This window comes from Pygoscelis adeliae, unplaced genomic scaffold (genome assembly GCF_000699105.1).
Source record: "Pygoscelis adeliae isolate BGI_AS28 unplaced genomic scaffold, ASM69910v1 Scaffold977, whole genome shotgun sequence".
Lineage (NCBI taxonomy): Eukaryota > Metazoa > Chordata > Aves > Sphenisciformes > Spheniscidae > Pygoscelis > Pygoscelis adeliae.
In genome coordinates this window covers 88,435-105,180 of record NW_008825130.1, presented here as the reverse complement: position 1 = coordinate 105,180, position 16,746 = coordinate 88,435, and the positions used below count along the sequence as shown (strand labels likewise).

General features: G+C 46.1%; 1 protein-coding gene across 1 annotated transcript in view; it reads right to left on the bottom strand.

Annotated features, from left to right (window-relative positions):
- Positions 1-12,807, bottom strand: part of PTRF (polymerase I and transcript release factor) — a 17,877-nt gene extending 5,070 nt beyond the window's left edge. The window contains exon 1 of the mRNA XM_009328271.1: positions 12,180-12,807. Within this exon, the coding sequence (XP_009326546.1) occupies positions 12,180-12,599 (420 nt within the window). The 5' untranslated portion in view covers positions 12,600-12,807. The remainder of the gene's footprint in view (positions 1-12,179) is intronic.
- Between the last annotated feature and the right edge of the window lie 3,939 nt (positions 12,808-16,746).

Genomic DNA, 16,746 nt, shown 5'->3' with positions numbered 1-16,746 from the left:
CTCCCCACCCGCAGCCAGGCACTGCCCAAATGCCAGCAAGGGCCTCCTCCTCCCTGCTTGAGAGGTGTTTCTCCCGTGGGGAAGGGGAGCTGCCCAGTGTGGGCAGAACGTGCCTGCAGACACAGCCGCATCTGCCTGCGGTGGAGGACCATGGGACCTCTCTGGTACAATCAAGAACTATCCCGGGTCTATGGGTGGCTGCTACACAAATCCCTGCTCTGGGCAAGGCTCTATGGTCTGTGCGCTTTATTTCACTCGTGACTCATTCAGATGAGCCACATTTTTAACACCAGGCATTCCAGCTACTCTATTTTTACTGGGAAAACGCTGACCCTTGGAAGTGGGCGAGTCCAAAATCCTGGGTCTTGGCATCCCTGCCTGTTGGGGTGTTCAAACCCGGGCTCCCAGTCAGCGAATGCAAACGAGTTCAGTTCTCTAAGACAGCTTGAATCCAGCTGGCACAAAGACAGTGGGTAAACAAGATTTCTCAGAAGATTTTTGTATCAGCCCGAGAAAAATCTTCCTGCTCTGTGCACAAAGCACAGCTACACCCAGCAGAAGGACAGGCAGAATCTGCGTCTGTGCTGGGACTGAGCTCGCTGCCATCTGATGTGCTTCACAGAAAGGTTCAGCTCCGATTCACGTTCTACTTTTCTTTCACCCATTTACAGCGTGCCACCCCCCAGCCCATTTCACAATCTGACGCGTACAGCTGTGCTGTCCCTTTGGCACAGACCCCCCCGGGGAAGTTGTTTACTTTGGGAAGCTCCCTCCCGCTGGCAGAGCGGATGGGACTGGCAGCCTGATGGCCTGCAGACCTTGTGGGCGCCCGGAGGGGCCCCGGCGCCCGTACCCAGGATCGGAGGCAGCTGGCTCCCAGCTGACGGGGTGCAGGGCTGCTCTGTATTCCTCCTACTCCAAACAATTCAGGGCTGTTAGATCTACCGGGCAGACCGGCCTCTGCCTTGGTCCACTAAGTGGGCTTTTTATCGGACGTTGTTTTCAAGCCTGAGTTCCCTTGCAGTGAGTCACCCAGGCAGCCCCGTATGGTCATGTACACACTGCCTGGTTGCTACAACACATGTAAACACTTCCCCTGTCATATAAAAGGCCAACGAGACACAAAGCTGAGCTGCATTCCCAGCCCAGCAGAGCTCTTCAAGCACTGCAGAATCACAAGCAAATCTGGGGAACATTCCCAAAATGCGAGAAGGGCTCCTGGATTGCTCTTGAAGAGGCTCTTACTGTCAGTGTGTGAAAAAGAAAGTCCCAGAACTCCCAGCCACTCCGATCTCCAGTTTGAAGGTTTAATGGAGGATTTTTCACACGCGCATGCTAATCACATCTGTAATTGATTTCAGTCAGTTATTTTTACACACTTGCAACAGCACAAACAGTTGAGTTTGGTTGACATGCAGCCGTAACGTGCAGAACATGACCAGCTCACATCCCCAGGCTCTGCTATGACCAAAAAGGGCTGATCCTGGCTGCTGCTGGGTGAGCCAGAGCTTGCTGCCCCTCCCGCACCGCACCAGCCCTTCCTCTGCCCAGCCAGGGCAGATCAGACAAGCTCTGGCCTGGGGGAGGCTGAGGGAGGATTAAAAGCATCTGGGCACAAGACAGCCTTCCAGGTCACGTCGAGCCCTGCCAGAGAAGAAATAGTTCTGCACTCCCATTGCCACGATAACTGTTTTGCTCTGCCAGTCCTTAGAGGATGCTTCTCTGTGCTGACCTTCCATCAGTGTCACGGGAAGGAGGATTCAGTTATTCTTGAGTAACAGCAACACCCCTGATAAGCACCCACAGCCTAGCAGAGCTCAGGGATGTAAAGATGCCCTGCGCAGAAAAGAGGAGGGCTGTGCTTTCTTCTCCTGTGCCTTGTTGGAACAGACTTTTTCTGTGGAGATGATAACTTCTATCAGACTCTCTTGCTATATCACAAAAAACTGCCTTTTTTAAAAATCTTGTCACTCTCCTTGAAAAGGAGAAGTTTTCCCTGGCAGCTTCCCCCAGAGACCCCAATTCCCGGGGTGAGTTCACCTTCGCCCGGCTCCCGGGGCAGTCCTGTCCACCGACCGACGTGGCCGTCCCCACTGGACAGCGCTGCACACACCACTGGCTGATCACCCAAAGTGCAGGCAACGGGAGCTTAGGGTATTTTCTCCAGCAGCCAGACAATAAGAGGAAAGCTGACAGGGCACTGTGCTGTTTCCAGCCGCCCTTGTGGCATGAGATAAGTGTTAGATAAACAGCAGTTGAAGTCACCACCGGCTCCAGTCTGTGTGCAGGAGCCTAGCTCCTAGTGAACAGCGCCGGGGGGCTGCCACTGAACAGAAATGGATGCTGCAGTGCCTACCTGAGACAGCTGTAGTTTTACGTCACACAGTTTGTGCTCTCTGCCTGTCTTTTATCTATTTAAAACAACAACTTCAAACCATTTCACAAACACTTATAAACTAAACCTTACAAGAAGCCTGAGGAGGTAAGTATTATCAGGCCTGTACTTCAGAGGGAGAAACTGAGGCTCAGAAAACAGGTAGGATTTGCCCAGACACAGCAGACACCAGCAGAGCCAACTGCTCCTGGCTGCTAGCCCTTCATGCAAGCCATACAGCAATTCCTCCCTCCCAGATCGCAGAGGTAGTGCGTGACAAGTCCCATAATGCCTGAGAGAAAATCACATCCGTTATAACTAGGGCAGCAGCATGCAGCAAGCAGATTAGTCAACAAGCGGAGGCATTTCTGCCAACTGAAAGATCAGCCTTGCAGGTCTGAAGGCTCGCAGCAGCCACAAGCAGGCGGAGAGGCAAAGGCTCTGGAATCAGCAGCTTTCAGAGTTTCAGAAGAGGTTCAAAGAGATCTTCAGGGGGTACTCCTGCTGAGGCCCTAAACTGCTGCCTCCTCGCATGTCTTCTGCTGATTTGGGCCATGGCACTTTCCGCAGCGCAGGCAGAGGGAACCGTTCCTGGAGACGGCTCAGAGGGCAGTCCCTGGCGAAGACTCAAAGCGCACACTCTGGATCTTCTCAGGCTAAGACGAGGAAAACTGCATTTCAATGGCCGGCGGAAAGGAAGCACAATGGAAAAACTTACCTGTCCCTCCTGGGAATCTGATCGGGAACATCACCAACAAAGTAATCTGGATTAGCGTGAGAACAGGCAGAGAGAAAAGGCACAGGGGCGTGATTTAGTAAAAGGACAAGCCAGGTAGCAAAATTTGACAGAAAAGAAAGTCAGCAAAGATTTATTAGAAGGAAGAGTGTCCTTCTCTAATTTACGGCCATAGGGCCAGATTCTGCTCTCTTCACACTGCTGTTCACAGAGTGATTTGATGTCAGCTATTCTGGAGATACCTCCGATTTCTGTGGTATAGCTGAAAGCAGAGTTTATTTGTATGTGTAAGATTATGAAAAGACGGTGATTTTAAAAACCTGTGTTTGTTAATTCAAATACACGAGCTGGAGAGATCGGAACAGCCGGGTGTGATTCCAGAACTCCATCCACTGGTTTTGGCAGCGTACTGACCACACCCGAAACCAACGCTGGACAATGCCCAGCACCTTACAGACTTCTATACCCAGTGACACAGCAACATGCTCACCACAAAATCAAAACCTCTCTCTTCTGCTGAACACACCCTGGGGACGGGGCGGGGGGGCTACTCAGCACCTGTAGCAGCAGCTGGCGTATAAAATTAACCCCTCCATATGCAATAGGCATAGCCTCGACTCTTACATTCCAAAGGTTGGACAGATTTTGTCTCCAGTAGTGTCAAGAGGTCCATAAAAAGAGGAGCCTCAACTCCCTGAAGGGAAAGCTACTGAACCCTGCAGTAAGAAGTCACCAGAAGAATACTGCTGAGACAAAGGAAAAGATGTAAAATATGAGGGAAAAAGCAAAATAGGTTGGGATTAGGTAAATGTTAAAGGGATAAACAAGTTCATTCTCAAGTAGTATCTCCCTGACTAGCAAAAGTCCTTCTACCCTCTGTAATTTTGTGTATTGTGCAATCTTCTTGGCACTTTTTTCTATCAGGCGCATCTAGTTACTCTATGTGCTGGAAACTATGTCCTAAAAGGCTGCATCTTCTTCCTTAGCTGGTGAGAATGAGCAGCGTGGTACAGGCACTGGAGCTAGTTCAAACCTGATGGTGAAAGGCAAGGGAGGAACAGCACAGGGAGAGAAGGAGGCTGTGTTTGGAAAAGTGCTTTTGCCTAACAGTGAGTCAGAAGAAAGGCAGGGCTGTAGGAAACAGAGAAGTAAATAGATTGCAGAGTGAAAAGGCACTTTTTTCCCCCCTCTGACAGCAGAAAAAAGTTTTGATCCTATTATCAGTCTGTTTGTACAACTGGCTTTACTCTCAGAACTGCTCCTCCCGGATAAACCCGTCTCAGCTGATTAGCAACTCCAGAGCTATTTCTGAAGAGCAAACCAGTAAAGATGGAGTTTGCATTGCAGACGATTTGCAGATAGAGCCGTGCTGATACTGACATTCGCATCCTCACATAAAGCTATAGACTAAACATCCTGAGACTTTTTATTCTAAATATTTGATTTTCCCTCACTAACACTGAGCATCTTTGTTTCTGGTCTTTGTCTCATCTTGCAGCTGGACAGCGGACCCACAATTCCTCAGGTACTTTGTAAGTTGTAGAAGATCTTGCAGAATCAAGAGGACAACATTACCCCAAACAGGATAAAAGAGGGCTAAGCATGTTGCCAAAAAGCTTACGAGTCATTGCCATGCTTTACGTGGGTCACAGACACATCACTACATCAGAGTGGAGACTGTGTAGTTCTCTACTCATTACTTAGACAGGGACAGCACATCACACTTCTGGGTAGTGTAGCAAGAAGCAGCTTCAGTGAAGATGCAGGAACAGCCCTCAGTTTCACCAAGTCTGTGCCTAGGTCAAGCAGTACGCTCCTTGGAAGAATGGCCCTGTTAGCCTGAGCGTGGCTGCTCGCTCCTCCTGCCCGCCAGCCCGGCAGAAACCGCGTGCCTCGTCTGGAGCTGGGATGGGGTGACCGCACGCGGCGAGTCACCCACAGCACGCTCAGCGCCTGCCTTGTGAGCAATGCTGAAGGACGCAGAGGGACGCGTGCCAACTACAGAGCATTCGCATTTACATAAAAGCATGCGAGCAAACAAAATGGGAGAAATGGAGATAATATGCAGGAGTACCACTTCTCCCACGATGCTCGCACCCTTCCAGCGTTCTGCAGCATCTACAACACTAAGCAGCTTTTACCATCTACCAGTCGAATTCCCACCCAGGGAACGCTGGAGAGTACTGGGACTGTGTCTTTCCAGAGAGGCATGGTCTGAACGCTGGCTGGCTTCTTGAATTCTTTGGTTTCTAATCCCAGACCTGCAAACTAGGTTACATGTGGCCTTGGACAGTTTTTCCCGCTGTGTGTCCATGATGGGTTAATGTATGCTTGCTGAGGGCTTGTATCTAGCTTACGAATGGGAAAATGAGCCACGATCTCACTGGAAGAACACTCCAGCCACCTAGCCCAGTGAGCACAGCCAGCAAATTCTGCACTTCGTTACACTCCCGTGTGCAGTGGCCCCACTGGCATTACACAGACATCAAGACAGATGCTTAGATCCACTGCTGATAGGCACAAGAGAGGCCTGAGAGAGGAATATTTGATCAGAAGGAATATTACCTTTGATTTTATTTTCACGAGCCACTGATCACCCAATCTAACCCTATCCCAACTGGCCGAGCAGCCTCTGGCCCTTTGCTCTGAGACAATTTATTGCTGCACAGCTCAGCATGTAACTATAATGCTGAAAGGTTTTCAGCAAACCACACAGTCCTGGCACTAACTGCTTATAAATAATACCTGAGCAATGAAATACTAATGCAGTTGATTCCAAGCTGCAACAGAGAAATCCATGCTCCAGAGCTGTCTTTTGGTAGAAGGACTGATAATCTGCGCTAAGAAAAATCCTGAAATTGAGAGCTATTAACATCCTGAAATTTGTTAAAGGCTCAGTCTCCTGTGAATTATGATCTTGAGACTCTTATAATTCAGTAATGTGCAGAGAATATGAAGGATTCTCTGCACATCAGGACGTTAACATGGTGCCCCTTACAATGGATGGAGAATTCAGCACTGCAGCCTGAAGGAACGAGTCGAACAATATTTCTCTCCTTCCCCTGGGATGGCATTTTTTCACCTCTAATTTTACTACTTCTGTGGCCAAAAGCAGCAGAACAGAAGGGAAGATACAATAGCTTTTGGGGCTGAGACCCCTCTATTCCAGCAACAAGGCAAAGGATTGGAGGCAAACAATATTAACTCTTAATTAATGAGCATCAGTTTGTGCGATTCAGATTTTTTGTGGTTTTTAATAAAGGCTTCACAATTGGTATTTCTTTTAAGAACAGAATCAAATAAAGCAAAAGCAAATCCAGCACCAGAGGAATATCCTGTCCGCATCAACCACACCAGAAGTGTCGCTGGAGGAGGCATTTCTTGGGATTTGGCAGGTTGCTGATGCACAAACCCACCAGCGAGAGGCTCTCAGGAATTGTCTGCTGAACCTGGGTTAAGAAATGTTGCGGTTACAAAGGGAGCTGCTTTTCAGCGGATTCACAGCAAAATGAAACCAGCCTTTTATTTTTAAGTATTATCAGAAAATAAATACAAAAACCACTGGCTGCTGCAATGCAAATCTCTGCAGTAAACCACTGGGAAAAACTGATGCTACATACAGTGCTGCTCCAGTTCCAGAGCGGGACTCAAGTTCAAGCACAGAGCGCTCCTAAGAACACGGAGCCAACTGGTCTTGCAGGAAAGGCATAACGTGGGTGCCTGGTGTCCATGCCTATCCCCAGTACTGTAATTCAGATTTTATTTGAAATTTCTGTTTATTCATTAACGCTTGTAGTTGGGCAAGCTCCGCTGAATCCAAGGCATGGAACCCACACAGGCTGTTCTTTGGGACTGCAGATCACGCTGGCTCTCATGAACCCTCTGCTGTCGTTAGACTCATAAGGTTTTTGTTTCAGAATGATTAATTTGAAACAAAACCATAGCTCGGGGCAGCTGACATGCTGTTTAGGAGGTGGAGAAAGGCTGCAGCCCAGGGGCGGTGGGTGCGGCGGCTGCGGTATGTGCGTTTGTACGCCCTGTGCTCCCTGCCCCGTGCTTCTCATCAAACCCCCGAGCTCATGTTCTTTTCCACGCTCTCCTTTGAGGATCACAGACCTAAAAATGAGGCGGTTCAGGTCTGGACTCTGAATCTGTTGCGTTAACATGTGGGTTTGAAATTCATCCCTCCTTCCCCACGATCGACGATCTTGTTGCTCTCATCCGTATAAGGCCCACTCAAGGCACAAAAGCCAAGCTGTGCTATTTATATTTCCTCGTCCAGCCCTACCTACCCTACACATTGTATGGCTGAGGTTCGTGTTCCGTCCTGCTCTCGTAACTGCCTGGCCCTTCCCACAGAAGCTCCACGTCTCGCGAGGCCGCTGGAGTCACCTGAAGAGCAGAGGAGCCCCACGGGAGCCCCTGAATCGGACAGCGTGGGGAGCAGCCCGTCCGCGCACCTTTGACAAAGGCTGCTCTCTTTCAAACAATCAATGCCGCACATCACGAGCCAGACTTCCCTCGAGCTCGGCGCCCACATGAGCCTCAAAATAAAGGACCAGCACATTTTAGAAATTCAACATTCAATATGTGTGCTGCGTGCTGCAAGCATTCGGATGTCTGGCTGTAAGAAAATCAGGCCTTTGACATTTGCAAGAGTAAGTTTAATTGTTGAAAAATGGAGGAAAAATGCTGTGCTTACGTAGGCGCTGACACGTGCCATTCTTCAGACGAATGTGGCACGCTGTCTGGTTTTAGAACAGTATCTTTTTGCATGGGACATTCATTATTTAATCACGAACTGTAGTAACCAGCCCCGGGTTCTTGTATACTAAAACCAGGAGATTTGGGATGAAGTCACTTTAGGTTTTTTCTATTAGCAACCACTCTAACCAAATTTGTTGGTGTCCTAATTTCTCTGAAAGACAGGAGCCCAGGACAGACGGCACAAAGGAAGCACTGAGGAACCCTGTTCCCATGGGCTGCTAATAAGTGCACATAGTCATTTGACATCAGACTTTTTAGGAAGGCAAGTCCTGTTTACGGTAAGAGTACTGAACTTCTGTTTACACAGCAGCTTGTCAAAAGTCTGTCACCTTTGCTTTTGGTAGGCTCGTTTTCAAAACAAAAAGATGTGGTAATTTGGAGGGGGGGTTGTTTTTTTCAAATTTAATCTCAAGAATCGATTTAATTCCCTAAGTTAAGTCGCTACAAAAACTTTTACCTCAGTAGAAATTGGACCAGCTTCTGGCAAAATCAGTTAAAAGTGTATTTGAGAGAGTGAGCAGCAAGTCAGAAAGCACGTGCACGTATATATGTGACTGCGAGTAATGGCTCGTAAACATTCTGCTTAATGCCTTGCCCTTAGCCAGCCCCAGTGAAAGTGATTTTCAGTCCTGTACTTTCTCCCCCAAAGCTTGAAACTACGCAGGCAGATGTGCTTTAGGCTCATCTTGACAGGTCAAGCTTTCCCTGAATAAAATTTGATTTTCATTTCCTGCTAATCTAACAGCTAGCAAAATACAACTCTCACAGGTAGTTCGACCTTTCTCCCAAGGTGCCAAAAGGTCTTATTTGCACTCCTGAAATAGTCCCTCCATAAATGCTGGAGACTCAGTATTCAACGCTGAGAGAATAATCAAACATCTATAACCGGTAAAGAGCTGATTCATTTTTACCTCCTTTTATTTCTTCATACCACAGAATCATGCAATATTAAATCCCTATAGAGCATGACTACTGTTTTACTTGGCTATCTTGCTTGAAAATAGCCACCACTGGTTGTATGTAATATTTTATGTCTCTTAAGATGAGTTTATCTCTTGGTCTCCAAAAGACAAGACTAATAAATCTTTGCATTTTTAGCCATAGTAACTGAAAATGCAATTGCACAGCAAAGTTAATGACAGCTTTCCAAAGGCAGCTTTTTCTGAGTTAGAAAGTAGTGATAATGTTGCTCACCATCATAGAATTAATTACATTACCAAGAAAGTATCTAACATAAACCCTGATAGGTGGTGGGTCTTGTGAAGTGAAACACTGAATTAGAAAAGAGTTATTTTGTAATTTGTTTATTTATTTATTTTTTAATGATAGACACAGTTAGGAAAACACAGTGAATTTTCCTCATTTAAACTCCCAGGGTGGAGCCCACCATAAAGTTTTGGTTTTATAGACTCTTGATACATTTTTTTTTAAATGTCATGATTATTAATACTGAAACACAGAAGAACATTAGTAAATGGGTAATCCAGTGGGAATCAACAAGGCTTCTTGCAACAAATAGCATTGTTCAATATCGGTAAAGCAGCTGATAAATGCTTTTACAATGTACACACAAAGATATCACTTCTTTCTGTATAGAGTTTTATTCTTTACATGCGTTAGCATTATCTGCTTTGCATAATCCCAGACGAAGCACCACTCTTGTCACTGATGTGCCTAGAATTACTGTGATAAAATATTCATATGAATAAATTGGGACACAAAATTGTAACCTGATGTTTTTTCAAATCTGCTGTGCAATTCCCACAGTCAGCCTGTGTTAGGAATTTCTGAAGAATGACATCTCTGTAATTAAGACAGACACAAACTCTAAAAATCCTGTCCCTCCCAAGAAAAAACAAAGCAGAATAAAAACCCCCAAAGCCAAAAGCAAAACTTCCGAGATCCCCCAAAATGTTTAACTCCTTCAGAATAAAAGGTCTCCACAAATAAGAGAGACTCCTATATAGGACACGTTATTTTTCCTTACACCAAGCCATGCAATTTGGGTTTCTGTACGCTGAAAATTACATGATGACATTTTTATGGAGTGCAATCTACAGAATAATGCAACTATTAAGCATCCCTATTTTCTATATGAGAAATAATAATTAATAGCTCTGAGACAGACTGTAGATTGATACAATTTAGAAACATTCTCTGTTGACCAAAAATCTATGTTTCCATGGTATGCATGAAAGAGTGGTCACACTCTTGCAGAGGACTGCAAAAATATACCCCATTCTTCCAGGGGATTCCCTGTGGTCCATCTCTGGCAATCCAATTCTCATTGTATGGGTCTGCCCTTGCCACAGTAATGCAGCACAAGAGTACTATCGATAAAAGTATTTGTTACTCAGGCACATTAATATTATTATTGCCTATTTCTTTCTGGTATTCAACCATCAAAAGCCCATCGTGGATTTTGTTTTTCAGTTTAAGCACCAAATTAAGAGATAATCAAGAGTTCTCCTCCAAGAGAGGCCTTCATTCGCCTTAGCAGTGCCCGTCACAAGCCTGCACGCTTGCTGCCACACCTTCGGTCCCCCCAGAAGTGGATCCTTACCCTTTGTGGCAAGGTCTACTCAGGCTTCCTGCAGAAGCGCGAGGATTTCCACGAGGGCGCAAAAGGCTCCATTTCACATGAAGCAAACCTGGAGAATTTCTCACTTGTGCTCTGTGGCCTCACAGTCAAATCACACTGAATTCCATGCCTGGAAATTGTTCTGAATGACAAATCATTCTTTTTTTTCCCCCTAATATCTTCATGATTCACAAAATCCCTGCCATAGTCCCTTGTCAACTGATTCACTCAGAGGCTGTTCTGTCCTCATTACATCAGCAAGAACGTTGCCCCTGATTTCCTTTAGAAGCAGGATTGCTTTTTCATATTGAAAGAGAAGGTCTACTCAATACTCATAAGCAACAGCAAACCAAAATGAACAGCTCACAAAATGACCGTCTGCCAATGTTTAGGATGCTTCCAAAGGACCTAGAAGCTTGCCAACTTCCTACCTATTTCCGTAACCCACAAGGAATGTTATGTTTAAACAGTTCCCTTCACTCTTCTCATTTTGCAATGTTTGTTGCTTCCGCAGCACCTTGAGAGTTCTATTTTATTTTTCCATGGATAGATCCATCCTCCCCCAAAAGCCTGATACAAAGAGCTTGTAATAAATATATACATATATATATACACATATAACTGGTTAGGTTGCCTGTATGATCTGAACAGGCTTGAGTATTTCAGCCTTTCAGGCGTGATAAAACTACAAATGCTTAAGCTCTGAATCAGTTACACAGGCCCCCGTACTTGTTAGATTCCTGAGCCTATTATGATCAGTACCGCCTTCAAACCCTGTAGTAAGAAGCAGAAGCGTTTTCCCTTTTTTTCTGGTTTTCTTCTCTCTCTTTCTGTAAGCAGCACTAGATGCTTCTCTATTTGTCCCTGACGCTGTCTATTATTAACCCAGAAGCTTCTAACTGAATCATTAACTATTTCACCCACTTTTCTTCCGTGGCCCAATATAAGAGTTTGCTCTTACAAGGAAGACGAACTCCAGACAGGAAAACTGACAGAAATGTATTCCTCTCTTTCTTCTTGTTTAATATTAAAGGAAAAAAGCAAATGCTTAGCGCAGGGGTTGAACATCAAGCAAACCAAAGCTGTTATTGAAACCAGACAACTAGAAGATTCAAGACTTGCAGGTTGCAGAAAAAAGAACGTGGAAATCCGTACAAGCACAACGGCAAAGGCAGAACCGAGTACTAATGAGCTCAAGGAGCTCTTCTGTATTTTCTCTAATGTCTCTCTGTCCTAGTCAGTGAGATTAACCCCGATGCTGGGGTTACTGACTCTTGTTGTTATCAGATGCAATATGTCACAAATCTGAAATATTATTGCTCTCCATGTAGCAATACACATGTTGCCTCTCAGCAGAAAAGACGTTGGCAGACGGATTTACAATACTCTCTTCCAGAACCCAGTGCATTCTTGTTCTTTTTTTAGCTAAGCGGTAAAATCAGGTTATTTTGATACTTCTGGTCCATTGCAATGAGTACTTACAGCCATTCTCACTATCTTCGTTAAAATAAATGTAGCAACTCTACCAAACCTTGTCTTAAAACACATAGACAATGTTAAATCATGAATGAGAGAGCTCCTTCGGACCCGCCTCAATTTGGACTGCCAGACAGTCAGGGGAGTTTGGGAGAGTAATGGACCGACCGTGCAGTGTGACAGAACCCTCAGCAAAGAAAACACCCACTAACAGGACATAAAGAAGTTGTGAAATAGCTCCTTACCTGGTAGATCATGACTTTGAAGTTTCTGCGTTTCAGGAGCTCCGCTTCGTTGGCCTCTAGCTTCTTTATCTGCCCAGCTTGCTTTTCCAGGTTCTGCCGAACGGTTTTCACATTGACGCTCACCTTGCGCACTTTTTCCAGCATCTTGTTGACGGTGTTGCTGGTGGTGGTGTGTGCCTTTGTCAGCTTGGTTAATTCTCCTTGGATGCTGGTCACTGCGCTATCCATCTCTTGCTGTCTCTCCTCCAGCTGTGTTTGGGTCAGCTGGATCTGATCCACTGCTCCAATGATCTTGTCCAGAAGGGTCAGCACCATCACACCATTGATCTGGTCTGATTTGATGGGTTCTTCAGGCACTTGCTCCTCAGAGGCCTCAGAAGCAGTTGGTGGTTCGATAATTTGCAAAGTGGTGTCCTCCATGATTGCTTGGGAGTCCTGGCTGGCAGAGCCCGGAGAAGCTGTCACTACAGGGAGAGAGAGGAGGGAAAACTAAACCCGAGCCTCAGCTAAACTCTGCGCTGGGAGACACGCCAGAAATGGAGAGCACAGTGTGTGGATGTCTGTGCTGAAATTCAAATGGCACAGCCCTGCAAAGCCGTCCAGTGAAACTGCCCTGCAAAATTTTCCAGGCTTGCAGGTCATTGGCTGACTCCACCTCAGCTATATAAAAGGAGCCCGCTGCCAAATGCCTGATGACCCACCCTTTCTGAAATGATTAAAATAGTTGGAGGGGAGGCGATGGCTTTGCATGCAAACACAGGCACAGCTCAGCGAGGAATGCAAAGCTCTGAAACAACAACCGCCTCTTCTTTACTGTAAGTCTAAAGGCACTATAAGTAATGAGAGGAAAAAACAAAAACCTTGAGTAAACGGCTCGGGAAGCTGCTGGAAAGAAAGCAACCCCATCTGGGTACAGCTGTATACATGAAAGGAAGGCTGGTTTAAACAACTGCACACGTTAAAGTTCAGCTGGAAAATTCAGATCTTTTGCCAATAGTTAGCTTTTTTCCAGGACTACGAGAGCCTGGTTTTCAATACTTTAATGAAAGGCTGCAGTTTGGATTAAGTAGTTATGGCACATAACTTCTGGATCATAAAAATGCACACTCCCCTGTGTGTGAATGTACACAACAGGTGTACACAAGATATATACAGTGTGCACCACGCCTCTATGCAGATTTAACACAGAAAGAAATATAATTTAGTTATAATTATATAGTTACAGTCATAATATAATTCAGTCCTGAAGTGAAGCAGCTGGCCACTCACACCTGAAAGTAGCTATCTCAGCTCTGCAGTCCCCTATCCATCAACAAATCTAGTCACCAGGCTTTTAAATGCAGGACATGCTTCAGCACATGCCGTGCAAAAATGTACTTGTAAGCAATGCCCAAATACATTGTGTTACATAAGGCTTTATTGGTAAAAAAATACTAATTGTTTCAGAACTTAACAGAGTACATATTGCTTTGGAAAACACGGGGAAGAAATAATCCTAATTTTGCTAACTTTCAACCTCAGTATTGACACAAAGCCATTAATAGTCTTATATAGTGCTGGCAGAAGTTTGTGCCTCGTGGAGCCATCCACTTCTAAGCCATCTTACCGCCTTAGAAGACACTCGGGAGGCGCTACCAAAGACTGTCTACAACAACCCAGCAGGACCAAGCACAGGAATGTGAAGAAGGAAAATTCAGATCTTGAGAGCGACCCTGGGTGAGACCCTCTTCACCGTCACTGGTGTTGGCTCAGGCAAAGGAAATCAAGCTCCCGCAGACAAACCTGCTGTGAAGCCTCTGCTGGCTTGGGCAGCAGAAAGCCCTTCCAGGCTCAGCTGAAGGGCTGTGGGCAGACTGGGAAGGCTGCAGTTTCCCTCTTGTCCTGTAGCCCTGACAACAAGCAAGTCATACTCAGCACATCCTGCCTCCCGCCGGGGTCAAGCCTGCCCTTGCAATTTGCCACGGGCTGGCAAATAAAACGAATGCTCTACAACAGCCGGTTTCTCCAGGCTCACAGCCTACCTCAAGACAGTGCTGGAAGAAATGCTTAATTCCAAGCATACAAGCTGGGGAACCCACGACGCACAAACAGATGTACAGGAACATTGTTTAACGATGAATGCTCATGACAGCCAGCACTTTCTGTGCCTCTGTGTTCTCTACCATGTGACAGCTTGCTTTTTACTGCTGTTGTACCCACACTGCACCATTGATCTAGATTTGGTTTCACTGTGCATCAGTAAATTGTGCTGTGCGGCTTCCACAATAGGTATTATGTCATGTATTAAAAATAGATTGCTTTTCTATATCCTGTTTTTTCCTGGAGGGACCTTTTTCCTGAGGATTTATTTCCAGTGTTTGCTGCTGATGAGTCAGTTCCATGAAAAAAATCCTCCCGCCAGCCAGATAGCGTTGAGGCTCTGCGGTTGTTTCTCACTGGGGATATCTGCTTCAGAGTGGATTTCCACAGATATCTGCTGTGAAGCTTCATGTACAGGACAGGATGCGAGCAGACCGGTGCTCTCTTTCTAGGTCTGCCATCTATTCCATGTGTGACTTCAATGCAATCTCTGTGCCTTCGTTTCCCCATTTGGGAATAATTTAAAAAGAAATCAGACTGAGTAGGTCAATCTAGATAGCATCAGATAAAACAAGAGAGCAGGAATTTATATTTCGTCTTGATACTCAGCAGAAGAGATGAAGTGCCACACTCAGTGCCACGCTCGGTGCTTGCCGTGCACTCAGCAATCACACCCCAGGCTAAAATGCGATGAGTAATTTTCTATGTTAGGACTAACTTCATTTCAGCCATTTTCTGCCGTGGAGACATACCCGGAAAAGCCAATAGGTGGCAAACTGCAGCCTTCCCTTTGGAGCCTTCGCACTGACTTGAGCGCCCAGGACAGTGAAACCCGTCTCAATCTCTTCTAGTGCGAACAATTTCTTGCTGCTCTCATTGCACGGTAGATACCGCTCAATCTTTGGCTCTTCCACGCTTGCACTATGCCTTAGATATTACCGATCATTCCAATATCCCAGCGATTTTATAGCACCACTGCTGAATTCTTTACTTGGACATGGAACAGACAGTCCAAACACAAACTAGCGTATTTCAGCTTCAAAGAAAAACTGTCAGATGTATGCAGGACAACAGAGGAATACAATGTGCAGCATCTGCTTCCACATCAGTGCGTGGAAGTTCCTGCGACTACAGGAAACCGCTCAGCTCACAAACTTCTTGAACAGCAAGATACAGCTGCTTAGGGCCTGTCAGAAATAAGGAATGGCCTTGGCTTGCAGTGGACAGACTCTGTTAAATTTCACCACGTGCAGTTGACACAATTTGTCCCTTCACCTGTAGCTTACGTACAGCGGAAACGGACTGGACAGAGAAAAAGAAAGAAAATTGTCCTCTGTTTTCCAAAGACCTGGGGGTAAGTACAGGGGGAGGAAACGTGCAGTACGTGTGCAACTTTCTGTACTGTTAGATGCATCCCACAAATGAGGAGAATTCAGCTTTATAGGCCACTGCCAGTGCAATGCATTTCGCAGGCACCAAACTCACCTCATGACAAATTAAGATACATGTTATTTAACCTCCTAACTTGCTCACTTTTTCATAATCAATTTGAGAGATGTCAAATATCAGAATAAAAGCAAAAACCGAGAGCGTTAGCAGCCCTGCCACTGCCATTTCCATCACGCAGCACCACCAGCCTCACTAACACGGCCAGAGTCTGCTGGCATAAGGTGTCGTTCGCCATGACTGCAGCCCACCACGCTGACCCGCACGACGTCGTTATTTCCGTACGTATCCTCAGGGGGTCTTTTGTCTCGTAGGAGCTCTTAGGAGCAGTGCTTGGGATTTGTTCTTCTGAGCTTGAGCAGCACCCACACCCCCGTCGGTGCCCCTCTGTCAGAGCATTACAAATAAGCACACAGCAATAACTAGGACCCTCCACTCCAAAGGAGGCAAATGCCTGCCCAGATCCCGAAGGGGCATCACACCTCCGCTTTGCTGTGCACCATGAGGGGCTCTCAAAACAAAGACAACCGTGTAAAAAGGGATCTGTGGTTAAATCATATTTTTGCTGTTGCAAAAGCTCCTCTTTCAATCATACCAAGACCAAGCATTTACTCAAAGACACGGTCAGTAAGTAGAAGTACTTGGAAGTTTAGTGTATTGTAACTTAACTGTCTGTGATTTTTGGCTCCCTTCCCAATGAACCCTGCTTCCATTAACAGCCTAGTGCAGAAAGCCCCTGATGGGCAGGGAGGTTTCTTGTATTTAATTGGGTTTCTGTGTTATGAAGTAACATGGGTTACTTTTTCTGGCTAACCCATGGGTTTGCCTTCGGGCTGCTGGAGGGAATTGCCTCCATCGACGTGTGCTTGTACGACGTTCGGATTTAACTCTGAAGAGGTATTTTTTGCTCTTTCACGTCCCACAATCCTACTGACTTCGGCGAGGAAACCCTTATTTTGGGCCCGCTGGAGCGGGAAGGCAGCGAGGCTCAGGGGCGCGGGGCTGGAGCACCCAGCTGTGCCACGGTGCCGGCACAGGGCTC